The 21,759-nt window shown below is 45.7% G+C and overlaps 1 protein-coding gene across 3 annotated transcripts; it reads left to right on the top strand.

The window, feature by feature from the left end:
- Positions 1 to 1,086: 1,086 nt before the first annotated feature.
- On the top strand, positions 1,087 to 21,556 carry HSF4 (heat shock transcription factor 4). Of its 3 annotated transcripts, none has more exons than XM_066557678.1 (13): positions 1,087 to 1,620; positions 5,152 to 5,260; positions 6,323 to 6,450; positions 7,304 to 7,428; positions 9,660 to 9,735; positions 11,129 to 11,193; positions 12,828 to 12,927; positions 13,636 to 13,760; positions 15,539 to 15,763; positions 17,025 to 17,130; positions 18,463 to 18,528; positions 20,075 to 20,162; positions 21,257 to 21,556. In XM_066557678.1, the coding sequence occupies exons 1-13, from the start codon at positions 1,498 to 1,500 to the stop codon at positions 21,451 to 21,453; spliced, it is 1,533 nt and encodes a 510-aa protein (XP_066413775.1). In that variant the 5' UTR covers positions 1,087 to 1,497; the 3' UTR covers positions 21,454 to 21,556. The 3 variants fall into 3 exon arrangements, with proteins under 3 accessions (XP_066413775.1, XP_066413773.1, XP_066413774.1); XM_066557676.1 differs by lacking the exon at positions 1,087 to 1,620 and adding an exon at positions 1,890 to 2,772; XM_066557677.1 differs by lacking the exon at positions 1,087 to 1,620 and adding an exon at positions 1,890 to 2,772 and having other exon boundaries at positions 20,056 to 20,162; positions 21,257 to 21,368.
- Positions 21,557 to 21,759: the final 203 nt, after the last annotated feature.

Genomic DNA, 21,759 nt, shown 5'->3' with positions numbered 1-21,759 from the left:
TTTTTTTTAACCTCCTCTGTAGTCCAGTTTGATTTGTTAGTTAAATCCTAATGTGTTTCTGTCCCTTTTTGATGCTCTTGTTTTATTTTTCTCAGGGACTCTTGAGAATTAATTGCAATTTCGGAAGTTTTCCCATGTTTAAACCTGACTGAATTGGCAAAATATCTGCTCCAGTGCCAGAACTGTGGCATTACATCCCAGAAGAAGTCCTTGTCTGAATGTTGTATTATCTTTGAGATTGACATAGAATATTCCAGGTATGCAGACAAGGGGCTGAAGCTGTTCTGCCAGCCCTGTTTGGCACTTCACAGAGGTCAGGTGAGAGGAGTGGGGTCCTCTGTCCAAGCACCTTTGCAGGAATAACCTGATCCTTGTTCCAGTGTGTGTCAAACATCTCCTCCACTCTGCTGAGGCACTGCTGACCTTGTGCCTTCTGTGTGTGGTGATGTTACCTGGCATGGCTAGCACCTGCCTATATCAAATTTGTGCTACTTGCTGGGTTTTGTCAGTCCCTAATGGTGATTTGGGTTTTAGGAGAAATAACACATTCTTATTGTACACTGTTCTAAGTTGCCCTTTAAAAATGGCAAGAAAAAATTATGCATTGTTATCCTTATCAGGACACTTACTTATCTTGTCTCTTCTCACCTCCTGACTCTTTCAGTGTTTGGCCTTAAAGGACTCTGTAGGCATCAGGTGAGAAGTCTGTTCCATTTTTAAGCAGGAATATTGAGCTTTGCAAGTTTTTGCTAAGGACCTCAGGAAAATTTAATGTTGATTTTATAGTTTATTGTGTTATTTAAAGAGCAGTTTCTGAGTTGAAATTACCCTGGCATTAAGCTACACATGTATTTAGAGCTATTTAAGGCTTTTATATTGATGATAAAACCATCTTGTCTAATAGATTCTATGTGTAACTGGTTCAAGCATCCTCTTTTCTCATGCAAGAACTAAATAATTTCTCTTGACAAATAACATAGCAGCTAAGCCTGCTTACAATTCTGACTTTTCAAAGTCTTGCTGAAGACATACAGCCCTGAGTCTGGCCAGCTCTCGTTCGTCTATTCCAGCCAAAGTTTAGGACAAGGAAATTCCAAACTAACAACTCAGGTGCCTTCAGAAACCTGTGATTTCTGTGCCTGTGTGTCCCCCAGACTCTGGGCAGGTGGGTTTGCTCTGGTGACTTGCCCACCTCCCAGCATAAGGTGGGCAGCACGTGTTCCCTTTGCATGATGCTGCGGATTTATTCACAGCTCTGCGAGATCGGCTGCGGTGCATTTTCATTCTGTGCATTGTTCTCTGGGGCTGGTGATGCCATCCCATTGTGCTGAGTTTTTAAGAGTGTGAGCAGCACTGCTGATGTGACTCCCTGGCTGCCTACTTTCCACTGGCCTGGGATAAAATTGGGTGGCTCATTCTCTGCGGGACGCAGGCGCGTGCGGGGGAGCAGGCGTGCCCAGGGCGATGGGGTCAGTTTAGCTGGGACACTACAGAGCTATGCAGGATTCACCCAGCTCTCTGGTGATGGATGGATACTCCAGCAATGTCCCAGCCTTCCTGACAAAACTCTGGACGCTGGTGGAAGACCCTGAAACGAACCATCTCATCTGCTGGAGTTCTGTAAGTGCAACAGGTACTGGGTGTCCCTAATGCCTGCAAAAACAGGGGAAACCCAGGAGAGCTGCATGGCACAGGAGCTGCCCTCTGCTTGGCAGGTGCTGCCCAGTCACTGGCAGAGTGCAAAAACCAGGATTCAAGTACAGCACTTCTGGATATACTTGGTACTATTTATCAGAAATATTTTTCTCTTTCAGAGGGGAAACTGTTTTGTGGGTGTTTTAATTATAATATTTACATATTTTACTTGAAACATCCTAAAAAGTGCCTAATGTTCTAATTCTAAGAACTCCACATGCTTTGAGAGAATATTTTTCACCTTGCTTGAATCTGCAGCTCTCTAACATTTATCGGAAATGTGTAAAGCCCTTAAAAAGTTTCACTGCTGTTTGGTATTATCTCACATGTGTTTCTTAGCAGCCTCTCACAAATGTCTGGGTGGAAGCAGATAAACAGCACTCAGTACTCAGATTCAAACCTATAATTTAAACAGATCTCAGACTATCACCCTAAATCATTTTGGAAGATCTTTACTTGATTTTTCAATGAATCTGTGTAATGGTCATGGTGATGTGAGTATATATTGTCTGTACAGCTTCAAAGGGATAGATTGCTTTTCTTTGGCTTCTTATTTGTCACAGAGGCATTAATATACTAAGTGCAATCATGAAATAAAATTATTTATCCCCTTTATACAACACTTTGATACCACATTGTGCTTTTGACCTACAACTTGCTGCAAATAATATGATTTGTTTTCAGCAGGGAGTTATTAGATAAGCTGTGTGCATAAACTTGTTCTCCAAAATCAAGAATCTATAACACAAGCAAATTTAAAGGGGGGTGGTAAAAAAGTCTAAAGTAGCCTTTCTTATATACTTTGTGTCCAGTAGAGTTTTCATTCAATACCTGAGACAGGATTGGAGCTGCATTGATATCTGTGACCTTGGTTGTTTGATGCTGGTATTACATGGCCATACCTCTGAGAACCACCAAGTTTTAAATAAGGATTTTAAAGCTAGAAATTATTTACTAACCTGTGTAAATAGTCCCCTCTCTGTAACACTTAGAACACTGTTATTTTTGACTGACCACCACTGTGCTTTGCTTTCCTGCAAACTAACATTGGCTGCAACTGCATCCTTGGAGGTTTGGGTAAGGCTTTTAGGTGTCTCATTTTCCCATTGTTGCAAGTATCCATGTTTCACATATTCTTCAGCTTCTATACATTAGTGATGTTGGAGCTGAGACATTGTGTGTATACCTAAGATTTCTGGGTGTAATCAGTACTTCTAGAAAATAGGACCCATAAGGACCTGTGAACTTTTTCTTAGCATAAAGAAGAGATGGAGAGGAGATGCAGTGATGATTTATATATACACTAAAGTCTGCTGTAAAGTGGAAAGGAAAAGTCTGCTCTCTGTGTCTGTGGTAGATTGGGCAAGAAGTAATTAAATTAATTTTTTAATGGAGGTGCAGTAAGGGAGAATTGGCAAATTCCTGGTCTAGCACTTGTCTTGTCAGAGCACAACATGTCTGTCCTGGTGGTTCTGTCAAAAGCAGTAAAGATAAGCATCTGCCATAATTGTTGTGCTGCAGAGTCAGTTTTGCTTTGGGCAAAGACTTCCAGAGTTTCTCTGACTTTGTGCTCCTGTTGTGTAAAACAGCCAAGGCACAGTGTGGGAACAAACTGACACATGCACAGTTCATTGGTGAGCACACAGTACCCCCAAAGTCTCTTGTGTCTGTAGGAACCTTTCTGAGTGTGTCAGCTTCTGAGAACATTGTGGCCCTGAATTCAAAGCAATGGCCTCTCATGAGAGGCCATAAGGACTTGTTGAGCTATACAAAACTCTCACGCTTCTCATTTTCCATCAGTGGGTCCAGACTGGGACACACTGCTGTATCCCAGAGTAAGGGGGCAGAAGCACAAGGGAAGCAGAATAAACCAGCTGGGTCCCCTGGGCAGTGTCTGCAGTGTTGGGAAACCCTGGTTCCTGCTGTCCTGTCTGCAAACTCTCAAAGACAGGATAATTCCAGCATGCAGGTTGTCAGTGAATCTCTTAAATGCTTGATCAGCCTTTGCTTCTGCTGCATGGGATAAGGAATGATAGGGAAGACTCCAAAAATGGTCAAAGAGCACTGTTGAGGCACAGTCATGTTCAGTGTTTGCAGCAGTAAGCAAGGAGCAGAAGTGCAGCAGAGCCAGATCCCATGTTAGTGGGTGTTAATTGTTAGAGCTGCCAAATGAGCCTGAGCTCAGAGACAGCTGGCACCATGTGCTGATGGAAATGCAGTGTAGGGCAGTGGGGTTTGCCAGCTGGCTGCTTTCTGGTGGCCATGGACAGGCTGCAGGCACACACCAGCCCCTCTTTAGTCACTGAGCTATCTCATGGCCCTGATTGCACTCCCTGTTTTAGAGATTTCCACACTTCCCTGAGAGCATCCTTGCAGCTGCAGACCCCCTGATGGGTGTGAGGTGGGACTCACACCACTGGTACCCTCCTCCTGCACACAGAGCCTGAGGGCTCTTGCAAAACACTGTCCTGTGTCACAAACCAGCCCCTGGGGAATGCCCACCCAGGCTGACACACCTCTGCCTGCTGCTGGTAGCACTGAACACAGCAGGAGGATGACTGTGGTGTACTGGTGTCAGACCCCTCCCTGCTAACACTGCAGGCTCTGGTGTCTTTAGCTCTTGTCCCTTCAAGCTCAGCTGCAGCTGAGGCAGGTCCCTAATATCTGCTGATGTCATTGCACTGATGTAGCTGTCAGCAGGTAGAAGGCCAGGCAGGGAAAGCACATGGCCTGCAGTGCATCTTCTCTGCCAGCAGTCCCAGGCAGCTTGCCTTGTTTGGCAGGCATGGATCATTGCAATGCAACCCCAGAAATGGAAGCTTTATCTGATCAACACGTGTGTTGCTAGCTTGGACTGCAAAGCATGACTGTCAACATTTTGTGGGTTGCCCTTGTGGCTGTTTATTATTAAAAATAATCATTAAAATGTGTGTAGAGCTTCTGGGCAAGTGTGGTGTCTCCAGAGATGATTTGCTTCTTGCCTTGCTGTGTTTCTTGTGCCATGTCTCCAGGCCGTGCTCCCTCCAGGACTGCTGTGCTCTGAGCAGATGGACTGGGGTTAGATCTGAGCTTATAATGGCAGGGGTTGTCATGGCAATTCCCACTTTCAGGGCCTTCTTAAGACTGGAGTCTTTCTGTGAAGTCCGTGCAAGAGGGGATGATCACAGACTACCTACCAGCTATTTGGGCACAAAAATCATGGTTTCTTTCTCACATCCAAGACTCTCAACTAAGCAGTGAGAAAAAGCAGAATAGGATCAAACCTGCAGCAACAGAGGCCTGACTGTACCAGAACTGAAAGGAGCACATCTGACATTGAGGGCTGTTGTCACTCTTCTTAGCTTCAAGGTGGCAGTTCAGAGAACAAGACTTCCCCTGCTGTAGGGCTCCTCCTGGGCCCCTCTCGTGGTCAGGGACTCTCCCCTGACTTTGCCTTTGTCCTTGTCTCCTTTGCAGAATGGCACCAGCTTCCATGTGTTCGACCAAGGCCGCTTTGCCAAGGAGGTGCTGCCCAAGTATTTCAAGCACAACAACATGGCCAGCTTTGTCAGGCAGCTGAACATGTGTGAGTGCAGCTCCCAGGGCCCAGGCACGTGGGCCCCACACATATGGGGGGACAGAAGGCACGGGACAGAACTGTGCAGAGAAAAGTTTGGGGTCTCGTGTATATGACTTGTTGTGGCATTATTGATTTTGCCAAAGAGGATTTGCCTCTCAGATCCCAGAGTAGTGATCTCCTTGTTTACCTTAAATTCCAGCATGGAATTTCTGTTAGATTACATTTCAGGATGTGGGCTAAGAACTTTCACCTACCAGGTGTTCTGCTTCTCTTGCATTGATTTGATGACCTATTATTATTCATTTTCCATTTTATTCAATATGGAATTTTATCCAGCCACCAACTGTGACACCTCCCCCAGAATGTGCTGCTCTTGTGGGTGCTGTGCCCTGTGCTTATCCCCTTCACCAGCCATATCACTGAATTAGTAACAGACAGTTCTTCTCCCTGCAAACTTTGCCTTGCTGATTTTTACCCCTTAAAGGAGATTTAGGTGTAATTTTCAGCCACTTCAACAATATGACTGTTCTGATAGTTGTTGGAATTTTTTCAATGAGTAATTAAGTTCCTTAGTCAAGTTTTAACTTTGCTATTTCACTCTATAGGAGTATTTTTGTAAATTTTAGGCCAGTCCTTAAATACAACTTAGAAACTTAAGGACTTCAGAAAACTACTCAAAGCAGATTTCCAAATGTGTACGTGACCCCTTTTTCCAAAAGTGGCACCTGTTGATGGTCTGTGCCTTTGAAAAACCTTCCCCTGAATCCCCGTGGCTTGCAAATTGAGGCAGGAATTCCCTAAAAGCTGACATTTCAGCTCCTGGCTGAAACATGCCTGTGATGGAAAAGCTTTCATGGCACAGGCTGCAGCAGGGGTGGCCAGTGGGATGCACAGGGCTCTCCCCTGCCCTGGGTTTCTGGTGGTTATGGCCCAAAAACATGTCCAGGGGTAAGCAGTGGCAGCTCAAAAAGTGTGGAGGGTGATCAGAAATATCCTCAGAGTGGTGAGGGTGGGAAGTGCAGGGAGTGCTGGGTCCTGTTGCCCATCAGCTGTGTGCTCTCTGTGCAGATGGCTTCAGGAAGGTGGTGAACATCGAGCAGGGCGGGCTGGTCAAGCCTGAGAGGGACGACACTGAGTTCCAGCACCTCTGCTTCCTGCAGGGCCACGAGCACCTCCTGGAGCACATCAAGAGGAAGGTGAGGGCACTGTGTGGGAGGGGGGAACAGGCACCTGCCAGGTCCTGCTCAGCATAACTCCAGCATCACCCTGGTCTTGTTCCTGTCCTCCCCACACACATGTGCACCTGGGCTGGGGGTTTTTGATTTGCAGGGCTTGGCTTGCATCAGAGTTTTGTTTGTGTTTTTATGCTCTGTTGTTCTCTATCACAAGATGCTTGTGTAATGCTGCAGGGCTAGGCTTGCTTCCCACTCTCTGCCTTTGAATTGTTGCTGCTTTCCTAGAGAAAATGTGGCATAAGTCCTGCAAGGTCCTCAACAGCCATCTCTTTTTCTTATACAAGAAACAGTCTACTCCTGCCCTCTGCTTTCTGTCTTTTAACCTATTATTAATACCCCCAAAGTGTTGTTCTCTCAGTGAATTAGCATAGCAACTTCTGAAAAGAGACTTGAGCAAAAGCCTTTTGGAAATCCAAGTGTAGTATGTCAATTTGAAGCATTTCATCAGACTCATCCCTGTAAAACATGAGGCTTGATTGGGTATCTCTAGTTAAAGTAGAAAGATTAAATCAATCTAGATCAATTCCTCCCTGATACTCAAAATACTTTTGTTTTCCCTCCAAGCTGATTTGTAATCAACTCTGACAGGGAATGTAATCTGCCAGCAGACCCTCTGTATGAATAGATTTGTCCTGCACTGTGCTCTGTCTGGCTCTTGCAATAGTACCCCTAGGATAGTTCAGACTCTTTGGCACATGGCCTGTCCTGGTATTTCAGCTGGTGACAGTCCTGCACCTGGGCCACCACAATGACTCTCTCTGTCCATGGCCCTTCTTGCACAGGTAAAATCCACCTCTGATTTCTTCCTCCTCAGGTGTCAGTAGTGAAAAGTGAGGAGACCAAGATGCGCCAGGAGGACCTCAGCAGGTTGCTATACGAGGTACAGATTCTGAGAAGTCAGCAGGAGAACATGGAGTGTCAAGTGCAGGACATGAAGCAGTGAGTTGAATCCTACTCAGGCTGCTTCCTATGGGCATTTGCTTTTCTGGAGTGGGGAATGGTTGAAAGGAGGAGCCTGGCACACTTCCCTCCCCAGGGAGCATGTGGAGCCAGGGACTGACAAGAGATCTGTTGAGACAACAACATGTAGGATTTCTATGCACATCTGATCTACAAAATATGAATTAATGCTCAGCCTCTCTGTCTCGTTTGTTTTCCCTTCACAGATGAGGAAGGCACAGAGAAGGTCAGACAGGAAATATGTGCATAACCTGGGACTTAGATAACTATTGCCTCCACATGGAAATGGTGATAAAGATGTGACTCACACACATATACAAGAGTCCTTGGCAGAAATGTGGTGGAGTGCACTCCAGCTATTAAGGAATTACATTTCTGCCATCATTTCTGTTTGCCTCCAAAATTTATGACTGGCCTAAAAAATATAGTATGTTATAATATACAACATAAGAACTTGTGTATAATTTAGTCCATGGACTCATCTCCCTGAGACTGTGTCATCTGACATGGCCAGAATTATTGGATAAGAGCAAACCAAGCTGATGCAATGCATCCTGCATGGGGCTGCCTCCAGCTGTCTGAGACTCTGGGATTTTCTGACTCAGACATGGTCACTAAAAGATTAGGAAGTGGATATGGTTTTATAAATCATGTACTTGGAGAGGTTTTTATTTGCCTGCAGAATTTACTGTTTACAGAGAGCTGTGTTTAAAAAGCACTTGAATAATCAAATAGACCCAAACCCTTTCTTTTATAATGAGAGTTGATATTCATACACCACCAGATGACATTCTCATTGTGGGCCTTAAGAGTAACACTGCATACTGGGAAACTTCATTCCAGACCAGCACCTTACATGCAATGGGTACATATTTTTATCCTGCATCAATTTTTAATGACTCCCACACTTACCACATGCATGAGTTTGCAGTGTGAAATCCAGACACAGCAGCAATGAGTTTCTGGGTTTGCATTTGATTTAATTTTTAAGGAGTTCCAGTATTAGTGATTTGGCATTGATTTTAATTTATTCTCCCTTTTGATTTGCTTGCTCCTTCCCTCCATCTGGCAAAATTTCATTCAACTGATGAAAATAATATGATTTTTATAAACTAAGACAGAGGAGAAATCCCAAGCTGAATCCATGTTAAGAAATTTACACTGGTGAAGAACAATTAGGACATAACTCCAGTGCAAGCTGTCAGACTAAGGAATGCTGCTTTGCTGAAATTCCTGTCAGGACCAGTACAGAAAGCTCACTGCAGAGATTCTTGCTGTACAAGCTGTTCTACTGTGCTCTTCAGATCTCTGGGCCTTACCTTCCCAGTTCTAGCATCCATCCACACTAGAAAGAATGAAAAGCAAAAGGATTTATCAGTTTCACCTGTATGATAGGTTTTGCTGGCCTGACAGTTTAGGTACATCCATATACTCTGGAGATAAATTGGCTGGCAAAACCTTTAGCAGCATGGACTTGGCTGGCATCCAGACTTGGAGGCAGCACAGTAAATAAACTCTGCCTCTCTCCCTCCCACCTAGTGGGGCTGACTGTTAGAGCAAGCCTGTAAGCTCCCCTCTGAGCTGCTTCATTTACAGACAGAAAATACATTTCCTTTATGCAAGCTGGACACAGATCTGTGCTGGGTTAAATCAGTGGCTCCCACTAATAACATCATTACAGTCCTCCTAGTTCAAGGCTCTGAGATGCAGGAGCATCTTTTTGTCTGCTCCAAACATGCATTTGAACCACCACTTGTATGAGTTTTAAGCAGGTAGAACACACAGGGTCTCTGTTCATAATCTTGTCTTTGGGAGCACTGGAGCAGTTGTGGAGAGGTTGGGCTTTTTTGGCTCCCATGGAAGGACAGTGTGGGTGATCCAAATAACTCACAGTCACAAATCAGGCCTTGCTGAAATTCTGAGTTTGGCCCAAATCTTCCACAAAAACATGTGTCCTCCTGTTACTTTCCCCTATAAATTTTGGCTTCTCTTTATGTTTTTCCTCCATGCTTTGATCTACAGCTCTTTTGAGATCAAGGAAGAAAAAGGAAGGCAATTGTGTGAGCTTGTTTGGGACCCTGAAAAGAGCCAAACACTGCAAGAGCCCGGAAGTGAGACAGACTTTGCACAGTTGAATCTACTGCTATCATGGCAGCACCATGGGCTGTTGGTGTTTCTGTTCTCATGGAAAATGTCTGTTTCACTTTCAGACAAAATGAAGTTCTTTGGCGGGAAGTTGTTTCTCTGCGGCAGAACCACTCACAGCAACAGAAAGTCATCAACAAGGTAGTTATCATATAAACTCCAAACTTGCTTGTGCTGTCTGGTCTATGTCCTCTGATTTTTTTTTCTTGTCCCATATTTCCACACTGTGATATTGCAGTGTAATTATTTTCCCTTTCTTTTAAGTTGTGTGATGCTTTTATGTGTCCTATACAAACAGGTCATTAACAAAGCACAGACCGTGCCTTTAGGCAAAAGATTTTAATTTCTGTGTCAGTCCTTTCTTTGATGTTAGAAACCACTTTTCTGTTGAAATCCTGGGAGGAGAGCACAATTCTCACTAATTGCCCTGTGTTGGCTGTGTTCTGGTTGTACCAGTGCCTTTGGGCTTCCCAAATCTTCCTCTTCCATTTGTTCGCAAGAGGAAGCTGCAGGTGGCAGAATTGGCCACCCATTGCCCCACTGGGGGAATGTAACAGCAACTTTTACATTTTCTGGCATTACTGGTATAGTTGAGGAATTACTGTACAACCTTTTAGGCTGCAGAACCATCTCCCTTAAAATCTAGCATGACCAGTATAGAAAAGGCCTCTCCAGTGATTCCTGGATGGTGCTGACATGACTGAGCATGTCACACATCCCAGTCCCCACGTTCTGACCCTCACGTGGCATCATGGAGTCACAGGACTGGACAGAAATGCACGAGGCTATCAAGCCTTCCTCCAGCTCTGAGGCTGGAGCAGCCACATGCTTCATTGTAGAGGCTTTTATGCAACTCTATTTTGTTATATTGAGCAATGAGTAAGGCCAGCTGTGATATATAATAATAATGCTCTCTTTGTTTGGAGGTCAAAGAAGAGCATTAAGTTCAAGCTGACCTGGGAATATGTTGCTAAGTGATTCCTCTCCAAAGCTACTCTGCTTCCTTTTTAGTGTCCTGTTGTATCAACACTGACATTCATAGAACTGAAAAACTCAACTGAAAGAGCTCAGACCTCCATCCAGGCTGTCTGTAGGGAGTTGCCTCTTTGACTTGCAAAATCTTTGTCAGACTTTACAGCACCTCTTCTAAGTGTCTCTGAAAACTCTAACGGATCCAGCTCTAACTCCAGGCTTAGGAATGTTTGCATGTGCACTTCACAGGTCTGTTAGGACCAGCTGAAGTTCTTCATGCACAAAGTGAAGAGAGAAAGTACTGAGCACATGCATGCGGGAACCTTTGCACAAAGCAGGCACCTGGCTGTGTCCCTTGAAAGCCAGGCAGGCTGTTTTGAGTTCTTGGACAGCTCATTTCTGTTTCCAATGTCTCATGCAGTTTGGCTCCTATATTCTATGGCTGCTCCCAGCTTTGGGGTGCTGTTGGGAGGGAGGAATGTGTGAGATAAGAATGGCTGCGAGAGCAGGGAGTGCTGAATCACTCTGCTGATTAACACCGGATTTTGATCTCTCCTGACAGCTGATTCAGTTTCTGTTTGGCCAGCTCCAATCAAGCGCCAGCAGCTCTGGGATAAAGAGGAAGCTGTAAGTCCCTGTGTGTGGTGCACACGCTCACGGGTGCATAATGCTGCCCCCTCAGTAAAAGCACAAGCTCAGCTCGCCCGGGCGGGCGGTCACCGGACCAGGCTCCATGGTGATGGCAGCTGAATGGGCTGAAGTGCAGAGTCAGACCTGCTGACAGCCCCATTCACTGCTCTGTGGAGAAGCACCCTGTCAGCTTGTGACCTTTATCTGGGGAACACAGCACGCAGTGGGACATGGGAGTGCTAACTAGAGGGAGGCCAAAGGGCAGGACCCAACTGCTGCTCCTGCAGGTTCCAGTTTTGCCACTTGGCAGCCCACAGACATCTTCAGTTTGACCCACAGTCACTGAATGTGGTGTGTGTCCAACACTGGCTTGGTAGTGTTAACCTGCAGGCCTTACAAAGAGGAAGGTGGGAAAAATTTTAGCTGAGGGATATCTTTAGATAGGCTCTTAAAGGCAAGTATATTTATGTAAAAAATTTATGTAAAGACTTGAATTAGGAAGCTTAGTGCCTTTCAGGAGAGCAGCTATGCCTTTCTTGCCCTGTGCTGCTTGTGATTTAAAGAAGGGGAAGAGACTATTGAGTGGAATTTGCTGAGGACAGGGACCTGCCTCCAGTTCCCACCTTTACTACCTTGCGGCCTTTGACAACTTAGAAACTTCTCCATGCTGCAGAGAAAGGAGCCAAACCTCCAACAAGCAGCTCAAAGGAGGCAATTTTCATTAGTCAGTGTCCTGGTTCTTGACTGACTCCTCTTGTGAGGATTGTAAAGACAACACAGGATTGAATGAAGGAGCCCATAATCTGTACAAGCCAGCAGGGTATGTGCATCTCTGCCTACCCCCTCTGCTGAGCCTCTTGGAAGAGCTAAACACTGCAGATAGCAAAGAAAAGGGCTCAAGGGGAGAATAGCAGCTGCTGAGGTTCATGACTGGGGAAATTTTCCTCCAGTAGAGTGGGCAAGCAGAGAAAAGAGATGCCAGATCTGATCTCTAATTTTCATGGTCAGGGCTGTGTCCTCCCTGTAAAAGCTTTGCAGCCCAAGAAATGTGTTAGACCACTGTTTTTTTGTAAAAAGGCAAATAATTAGTGAGAAACTGTGCTGAAAAGGGCAGAAGAGCACAGAACTACCTGCACAGCAACTGTATTTCCCCTCTTATAATGGGGGTTACACTTCACACAACCAGCTGCAATTTGCAAGGTAATTTGAGTTTCTGCTTCCTTGGAAACACAAAAGTCTGTCTTCCAGAAACCTCGGCTCTTGTGTCTATATCTGCATCCTTAGTGTTTTATCTTTCACAGTTGTGTTTTCCTGCCTCTTCTAAATGGCTGCAGGAAAGGATGGTGTGCAGCCTGGAGCTGGTGCAGAGCAGAATGCTGCCTGGGGGCTCTGGGTAGGTTTGGGCAGCCTGGGCAGGTCTGCATCCTTCCCCTCTCTGTTGGGTAATGCTCTTTTTTGGTGGTGACCTCCTGCAAAACTGTTGCCCGTAACACTGAGCAAGACAGACTCTTAGAGCTGAGGAGAACCAGAGCAGACAGGGGAGAAGACCTCTTGGCTCAGGGATGTTTTGTGTATCAGCAGCCAGGAGCCAGTCAGTACATGCTGGAAGACAAAAGTGTTTCTCTCCACAGACCTCTGATGCTTGATAACGGGATCTCAGCTCCACCAGTGTCCAAGTTCAGCCGGCATTTGTCCCCAGAGCCCTTCCATGAGCCCTATTTCATCCAGTCGGTGGGTGCAGCCTCTGGGCTCTTGGGATGGCTTTGGCTGGGGGGGAATGTTTGAAGCAATAATAGAGATTATGGAGTAAGTAACTTGGCAAGAGTTGGCAGTGAAGAAGAAATGAGGTTTGCTAAGCTGGGTGACATTTAAAACTCCTTCAGCTCCCCAGTTTCATGGATGCCTTCATGACAGAGGCCATGGGCTTTGTGGGGAAAGGCAGACCCTGCACACTGAACTCTCCATGTTGTTACCCCAGCCTGGTTCACCTTGAGGGAAGAGAGGAAGAAGTGATTTCTAAAAGTGGGATTTCTGAACCCTCTGAGGGATCCCCATGATCATCAGAGCAGACACCAGACACTTCTGTCATGCAGTTAAAATACGTGAGCTGGCATGAGAGGCTCATACAGCCCTGTTGGGCTGTGTTGGATCTTTCCTCCAGAGGAAGCTGAACAGTCTAGGCAAAATGTCAGACATGGTAAAACCTTTGGTTGCTGACACTTCAGAGGGTTTATTTCACACCTGTACCTCTGTGCGGTTGGAGGAAAAGTGAGAGGAAATTATAATGTTGCATAGTAGGTAAAAGCTTTCTTGGCTTTCATAAAGGGGGGACTCAAAGTCACAGTGAATAAGCCCTAACCATCTCAGACAGGGTCTTGGACCTGTTTTGGGGTCAGAAGGATAAATCTGTATGACTTTTGCTTTTTGCTTTCCTCTTAGCCCTCGACAGAGCCTGCCTCTTGTTTAAACAGCCCCGCAATCGCTGGAGGACCCATCATATCTGATGTTACTGAAGCATCACCATCCAACATCATGAATATGCAATCCCCTCCTGAAAATGACAGGTAAACATGTTTGTGATTAAAAATAGGGAGAGTTTGGTATAAACATGCTTAAGCAACTCTTCTCAAGAGTTTTTTGTGGCTGTAATTCTACCAAAGTTTTTGTCTGATTCACAAATCTCTATAGAGATATGGGATGGAATGCTTTTTTCCAGTTTGCAAATTGGGTCAGGTTTTCAGAATTAGAGGGGGGGTAATAACAGCATAACTTTCAAAACAAAGTCCTGAGTTTCATGCTGAGAACTTCCACTCCCCTCTTTGAGAAATATTCCCTGTTTCTTTCGTCCCAAGTCCTAAGACAGGGACTGTCTCAGACTTAATCAAATAATGAGATACTAACACTTGTTGGGTTTGTTGAGAGAGAGAAAGGAGGGTTTCCTTTTGGCTTTGGCAGGGAAGAAGCAATCAAATTGTACATCTAACAGCTAATGAGAACAGAAAGGTTGCATCACAACAACTTCCTATGTTTGACAACTTTTCTGTGAAAAGGCCCCAGTAACTTAAGAACTGAATGCAGAGGTATTTTAATGCTTATCTCTTCCTGCCACAGACATGCAGTGCATTTAGGGCTAGCAGCAGAATAGCTAAAGCTATGTCAGTGGAAAGTAAGTAGACAGATGAATCATGGAAACAGTTTCTCAGGCATAGAGGCAAGGCAGTATAATTTCTAGTTATGCTCTAGAAATTGCCTGTAAATCTGTTGCATAATTGAAACCATAGCCATAAAATTAACTAGAAGCATGTAAAGAGCTGCAGATTAAAAAAAAAAACAGACCTGGAAGCCATTTCTAAAGCAGAAAATCTTTAATATATCCTTCAAGTTAATTGCTTATTTCTACTAATTACTGAGTGCCATCTGGTGGCCTCTGATCTGCTCTGTGTCTGCACAATTTTTAACAGCTGAGCCTGCCATGGCCCCAGTCAGTTCAGGTGTGGTACCTCCTAAATCAGCTGTGTTTCTGGTGGGAATTTAGGCCCTACGAGATGAGAAGATGGTCTGAAAGGAATGTTGAGGAAAGCTCTGTAGTGTCACACACCATCCCTGTTATCTCCGTGCCTTTGTCACTTTGGCTCCAGCTGTGCAGGTTCACAGGGAGCTCTAAAGTCTCCTACAAGTAACACAGAGTAGGTTTTTACACAAAAAATGCTTCTAAACAAAATTTCAATTTGTCCATCTGGAAATAATTTAGGGTGCCTTTCCATTGGAAAAGGCAAACCTCTGCCTCCAACCAAGTAAAACATTTGACTATGACTGTCAGATCTCAACAGCTTCTGTTCAAGTCCTGCAGGGCCACAAGATCCTGACCTGTGTCATTGGGATCTCTAGAATGCTTGCTGATCCAATCCTCACTCCTGCTTGGGAGGGTCTTACTGATCCCATTCTTATCTCTAGGGTGGAGACTTTTCTTTTTCAGGGGAATCTCTTTAGCCCAGTGTCCCTTTAACCTGTCCCTAACATTCACCCAAGAGATGATCCGTTTGCAGAAATTTGTTTTCTGTATTTGCAAAACAATTGAATGGGGCAAATTCATTATAGCTGTGACTGATGAAATGACTGCAGATATTCCAGCTGCATTCCAGCAATACATGAGCATGTTTCTGGAGCTTGCTGAAAAGAAAGAGAGGCTGCTGGCTTCTTTTGCCCATCTGAGGAAATGGAAAGACCTTCTGCAGCAGTTTGATGGGAAGTGGAAGCAAGGCCTTGTGCTCTTGCTCTTCCCAGTGGCTTGAGGCCTTTGCAGAGCAGCTGTGTGTGGTGCTGAGCCTTGTCTCTGCTGCAGGGAGAAGTGCCTCATGCTGATCAAGGAGGAACCAGTGAGCCCTGGAGTGAAAGGCAGCGCCGAGCCCGAGGTGCCCCTGCCCGGCTGCCGCGCCTGCTCCGAGCCCCCAGTGCTGCCCGTGGCCATGGTCCAGTCTGTCCTGGAGGGCAAGGGCAGCTGTGCTGCAGCCCCACCAGGGACCTCCCAGGCACCTGACAGGAGAGGCAGGAGGGCCCTGCTGGACAGGTGAGGAGCCAGGGAGAGCTGTGGCCCTGCCTGCTCGTGGCCCTCTGCTCCCAGGGTGGGGAGGGAGGGTGACTGCAAGCAGCCAAGTGCAGCCTGATGAGCCCATCCTGGACCTGTGGCACCTGCCAGAGGAGCCCTGAATGCCAGGGGACAGTTCACAGAGGCAGGGGACATGTGGATCACCTGCTTGAAGGAGCCAGCAGAGGAAGAGCTGTCAGAGGATGTGCATCAGAGCTGTGGGAGCAGGAAGAGGCTTTTTGCATTGAGAGGGATTTGCCCCAAGGTCTGAGTGACATCTGGAGCCCAGACCAGATCTGTGTCTGTCTGCAGGCCTGCACTGGCCTGTGCTACACCCCTGCCCAGGGCACTGGCACTGTGACACCAGGCTCAGCCCCAGGGTGATCCCAGTGAGCCACTGCTGGGGCTGTGCTCTGGGGCTGAAATCCCAACAGCACCCATGTCAAGGGGGAGTGTCCAGCAGAAGGAAGGCGTGGTGCAGATCGGTGGAGGATGTGGAACTTCACTGCAGTTCATTCTTGATAGCAACTGCAGCAGTGTAAGGAGGACCATCGGGGAGGGCAACCCAAAACACAATAGGGTTATCAGAAAAGCTTCCATTTTCCTTTAAGTCCTTACAAGAGAATCAAAGTCCTCCCTCTGAACACAGTGGATGCTTAAAAACATATTACTAGAAGAAAAGTAATCCCTTTTTTAAAGATCTGATTTTAACAGAAAATTTTAATAGCTTTTGGGGGTTTAATCACAGCAGGGCCTCACTGTTGCTCTTTTAGCTGAATGTCTCTAGTAAATGCAGCCTGCAGGGTAAATGCCTGCAGCTAAAAGTCACTCTTTTAAAAACCATTAGTTAACAGTAATTCAGGCATCTTGGACCAAGGAGAATGGTAATGCAGCCTGTTCTGGTTCCAAGTGCATTTCTAAAAGGATTTATTCTAAGGAAAGCTTTAATTTTCCCAGTGTTGAGGAGATATGCACAGACCATCCATCCCCAAACCACGTGTCACCCAGGAGAGGGATTGTCTCATTTGTTTTACCATCTGCCCAGTCCCCTGTGTGCTCTGCTGAGTTGTACTCTGGGATTAAACCAAGTTTTATGGCATAAACCCAGGCTGACAGCGGGCTCTTGGTTTTCAAAAAGAGATTTAAACAGGAACATCCTTTTGGGAGACTGCTCAGTCCTGCTTTCTGTAGGTATCTCTGCAAAGTTTCCTTTGTGGCAATGTTTCCCCTTGTGTTTTCTCAGAACAGATATTTCAGACCCGTTGGAAGGCACTGACTGGAGCCTGGAGGGGCTGCAGCTGCTGCTGAGGAGCCAGCAGTACAGCCTGGAGCCTGCCAGCCTCTTGGATGTGAGTGTTGCTGGGAAGGCTGCAGCAAACAGAGCTGTGAAGTTCACAGAGGTTCCTCTGGGCTGTGAGTCAGGTCATGCTGCTTGTTCTCATGTGGCATTTTGTCTGCCACGTGTAGCCTGTGGAGTCACAGCTACTTGCTCATGAGATTTCAGCTTATTACTTTTAACTTGCTCATGAGATTTCAGCTTTAAATTGTGCCTTTATTTTTTTTTAATGTGCATATTTGAACTTCTAGGCCACAAAACACTGCATTTGGTGAAGAAATAAACATGAGACCTGATACATTTATGTAAAATAGGTTTAATATAGTCTAGCTAGTTTCGTAATTGCTTTGTAGGGGTTAATTTATTTTCTTCATATTCTACATCTTAGATATTCCTATATTGTGTTTAGCTTTTACTACCTTCCCCTCTTCCTCATATTCTGGTAAGTGTAGCCAATGTAAAATCCTCTCTCTGCTGAGCTATTTATCAGTCTCAGTTCTTAGATCACCTTTCTTTAGAAATGGATGGTGGCTTTTTCTTAAGCAGACATGCAGAAACAGGAAGGTTTGTTTATTTCTTTGTTGTACATATAGTTGGTATATGAAAGGTTTTTGCCAATAATCAAATAACTCTGTATGTAAGAAAAAAATCGATATGTCAAATATATGGCCCCTTGAGGAGGTGCTTCAGATAAAGGCACATGGTAAGCTTGCATGGATAAACAGATGAAAAGTCATTTTAAAAAAATCAATCTTATTCTCTTCAAGCAGTTCCCAAGTGTCTGTGGTTGATTCTGACTTTACAGAGAGCTTTTCTGTCCTGCTCTATCACTGACTGTTGGTTTCTGTTTCTTGTTTCTCATTAGGAAGTGTTTTCCTGTTACTGACACACTTCCCTCTCTGTGCAACTGTCACAAGAGTGAGAATGAATCATAAAATTGGCCTCAGATCAACAGATCCTTTTCCCAAATTGCTGAGACTTGTCAAGAAATTGCCACCAAAGCCCTGATGCAACAGTAACCTGCCCTCTGCTACTAAATTCTGGAATGCTTTTAAAAGTCATATCAGTCTGGAAGTGTTCTAGGACTGAAGAGCAGCAGAAAAGGGCTTTGATTTGAGTGTGCAGCTGCCCTGGTTAGTGACAGGACAGTGGCATGGGGTGTCTGTGCTGTCCCTCCCCTGGCAGGCAGCACAAGTGCCCCAGCCCCGCTGTGCCCCGAGTCAGCCCAGGAGCCTTTGCCTGCGGCTCAGGTAGTGCAGGGCTGCACCTCCAGCAGGCAGGGGAGGGCTGAGAATCCCAAACCATCCCACCTTTCACAGCCATAACTGTATTTTTGTCCCAACAGGTCTTTAATCCCAATTTATCTCTGAGTGAGTGGAATGTGACTGAAATGGAAGCCAGTCTGCCCCCGGTAAGAGCTGTGTGTTTCTGAGCTGTGAAAACAGCAATCAGAGAAACCCAGAATGGCCCAGGTGGAATGACCTCAATGTTCACCCTGTTCCAAAGCCCCTGCCCACTGCAGGGACACCTTCCCCTAGATCTCCTTGCCTAAAGAATAATGGAACTATGAAGCAGAGCTTGTGCATAACTGAGGGAGTTATTTCATAACCAGAGGGGAGAGTGAGCTGAAGCACAGCACGTAGGCATCTCCTGGGGACACCATGGCAGTGCTGTATTATACTCCTGACCTGTTTTTCCCACTCAGCCAAGCTTTGTCTGGAGACAAGCTCTGACTGACTGTTGGTGTCCTGGAGGCTTTAATTGCAGCTGGCTGCTCTAAGCTTTCTCTTAGTGAGAATGTCGCATCCCACTAATACCATAGATTTATAAAGTGTCTTTGTGCCAGAGCTCTTTATAAGATATACCTTTACAAAGTGCAGCCATCCCTGCATCTTTCAGGAGTAGTAAAATACCATGCAGTTACAACAGAGATTCCTGCATGACTGTACATGAAAAAACAAGGAGAAATTGGCAGTATTTCTTTGGAATTGATACTTACAGAGACATTTTTGCAGTGCAGAAAGAGCAGGTTTAATAAACAGTGAAGGAAACTGTAGACTCACAGAAGGATTAAGGTTGGAAGTGAATTGCATGGCTGAGTTCCTTTTCTGTGTGATAGAGAGTGAATTTTCAGAGCTCTTGCTGACAGCCAAGTTGGATGAAGGCTTGGATGGTTCTGCCAGATATCTCTACAGATGAACAAGTAGAGTGTTATCTACTCTAATGAAATGTAAAAGGTCTCTAAGCCTTCTTCATGGTATCAACATCCTTTTTAGGTTTTAATAATTTTGAATTTACTAGGTAATTCCACTTCCTTAGCGTTAGGAAGGAGAGTGTCTAAGAAATAGTTAATATTAATTAGCAAGTCTTGGAAGCAAAGGCTGTAGCCTTTTAAAAGGAATTGCAAGAAAAGGCCAGGAAAGGAGGCTGCAATGTTCAATAGTTCAGTCCTTGTGCCCACTAAATTTCCCAGGAGCTCTTGCTTGTTCTACAGGAAGTCATGAGCATGGGGAAGCATGGAAGCAATACATGCAGGAACTCTGTGCCTAGAGCACTATGTAAGCAAAAACCTGTTTCACTTTAAAGACAGGCATTGGAAAATGGAAAGAAAATCTCTTTCTTCTTCGTTACTGGCTGTAGAGGACTGTGAGTTTGCTCTGTATGGCAGCCACAGTGACAGCAGCCTGGCCCCTCATGAGCTTCACACCACATTAGCCAATGCTGAATGGGGGACTGCCCCTCCCACCGCCCTGTCCTTGGGCAGATCTGCCCCCGAGTGTGGCTGTCCCAGTGAAGGGCACTGAGGCTGGGAGGAGAGGCTGGGCAGGGAGGATGGCTTGTGTTCCTGTGGGTGTTGTGCAGTGGGGTGAAGCACTGGTGCTCAGACATGGCCTAGTTCTAACAAGCTCCCCTGTCTTTGTATAATTGTACATTGTAGTTTATATTTTTGCACCAAGATGCAGCGACTCACAGTGGATCTGGAGAAGAGTGCAACTGAGCTGCCCCCAAAAGTGTTCAACCCACCATTCAACAGCACCTGCCCAGGTAGGAGCAGCAGCAGCTCTGTGGAGCTGGCAGTAGGGTGTAGTTCAGGCAGTCAGAGAGGATGTCCAGCACTAACAGTTTGCCATTTGAGGGAGCAAACCACAGCTGTCATTTTACTTTCATGATTGTCAGGCAGCAGTGCTCCCACAGCAGCTGCTAAGGCAGTTCTTGAGAAGTGGGAAAAGGATGGGGGATAAACTGAGGTGTAAATGGAATTGAACTGGTTTTGCAGTGGGTTCCCATCATGACTGTCAGTGTTTCCACTGTTTTCTCTGCCTGTTCATTGCCACCTCAGAGCAATGTGGTGATCTCAGTGGGTAGGGGTGGTAAGAGCTGGTACAGTCTTGGGGTTCCTCTGGTTCCTGCTGCAGAGGAGGTGCCCCAGTAGCTGCTGGCAGCCAGAGGCACAGGCTGTATGTCCCCTTCTCCAGACCTTTTAGCAGCCCTCAAGGGAACAGTCCAGCTGATCCACTTGCTGACTCTGGTAAAGTGTGTTATTCACCTTAGATGTGAGTCCAGGAGTGTTGCCCTGGCTGTGGAATTGTGATGTATGTTCATGTGTGTTCAGCTGGGACACTCCTGAAAGAGAAGCTCTTGTGAGCCCCAGTTTGGTGCTTTAGCCACCTGAACCTGCCCCAGTTTTGATTCATTGTGTGTCATTCAAGGACTTCCAGCCTCAGCCTCTTTCATGAGCGCCTCAAAGGCATTAAAAGCCCAGGTACACTGAAGAGAGTCCTTGAGAATCCCCCGTTTGCAAAGCCTGTCTATGAGGAGGGAGAAAGACACATCTTGGGTGAAGAAGAGCAGCTGCTCACATCCTCTTCTCAGTGTCTCCAACATTCAGTTGTCCATTTTTCACATGTGAGGCATCTCAGCTTTCAGGCAGAACCCACCTGGTGACCTGCACAGGCTCCCCTTGATTTTAATGGGCTTTTGAGTCAGTCCAAGTTCTACTCAGGTGTTTCCCAGTGATTTTGCTGGAGTGAGGCTCCTCAGTCACTGCTGCAGTTGGGATTTGTCAATTTTCAGTTCTACATATGTAAAACTAGGCAGCCTGCCTTTCAGAAGCTGAATTTTCTGCTGTCTATTCCTAGGGAAAGATGTCATCCTTGAGAGTGCCCAGCAGTTCCTCCTCGACCGTCAGTCCATCTTTGGGAACGACCTCCTCAGCTTGCCTGAAAATTCCTCACTTTATGTTCCTTCTGAAAATATAGCTTCCTACATGTCCTCTGGGGGTGTCCAAGGGGATATCCCTCTAAACCTGAGTTCTTCCACGGACAACAGCCAGTGATTTAGCTCCCAAGAAACAAAACCTCCTTCCCACCCATCCAGGCATCCACAGGTTTGAATGTGAAGAAACAAAACTGACTCAGAAAACTGCAAGGGAGTTTCTTTTTGTGCCCCTTTTTTTTTTTTTTTTTTGAGTAGGTGGAAATGGTCAGTAGCTGTTGCATTACCCTCCCTGCACCTGGATTTTAGTGGTTTTTAGAACAAAATACTACTTCTGGTGCTTGCTCTGAGGGGGAGTGAGAACTTGCCAGGATTTTTTTTCCTTGAAAATGCTTTAGAAATTTCAAATCTTTTAATAAAATTTAAG

This window comes from Molothrus aeneus, chromosome 11 (assembly GCF_037042795.1).
Source record: "Molothrus aeneus isolate 106 chromosome 11, BPBGC_Maene_1.0, whole genome shotgun sequence".
NCBI classification, from domain to species: Eukaryota; Metazoa; Chordata; class Aves; order Passeriformes; family Icteridae; genus Molothrus; species Molothrus aeneus.
Note: the sequence above shows the minus strand (reverse complement) of the source record. Positions and strands in the feature narration are given on the sequence as shown.

Coding starts and splice junctions, on each gene's coding strand:
- HSF4 (XM_066557676.1), top strand. CDS start 2,575: ATGCTGGTATTACATGGCCATACCTCTGAGAACCACCAAGTTTTAAAT. Junction 5,261..6,322: donor TGTCAGGCAGCTGAACATGT/GTGAGTGCAGCT, acceptor CTCTCTGTGCAG/ATGGCTTCAGGAAGGTGGTG. Junction 6,451..7,303: donor TGGAGCACATCAAGAGGAAG/GTGAGGGCACTG, acceptor CTTCCTCCTCAG/GTGTCAGTAGTGAAAAGTGA.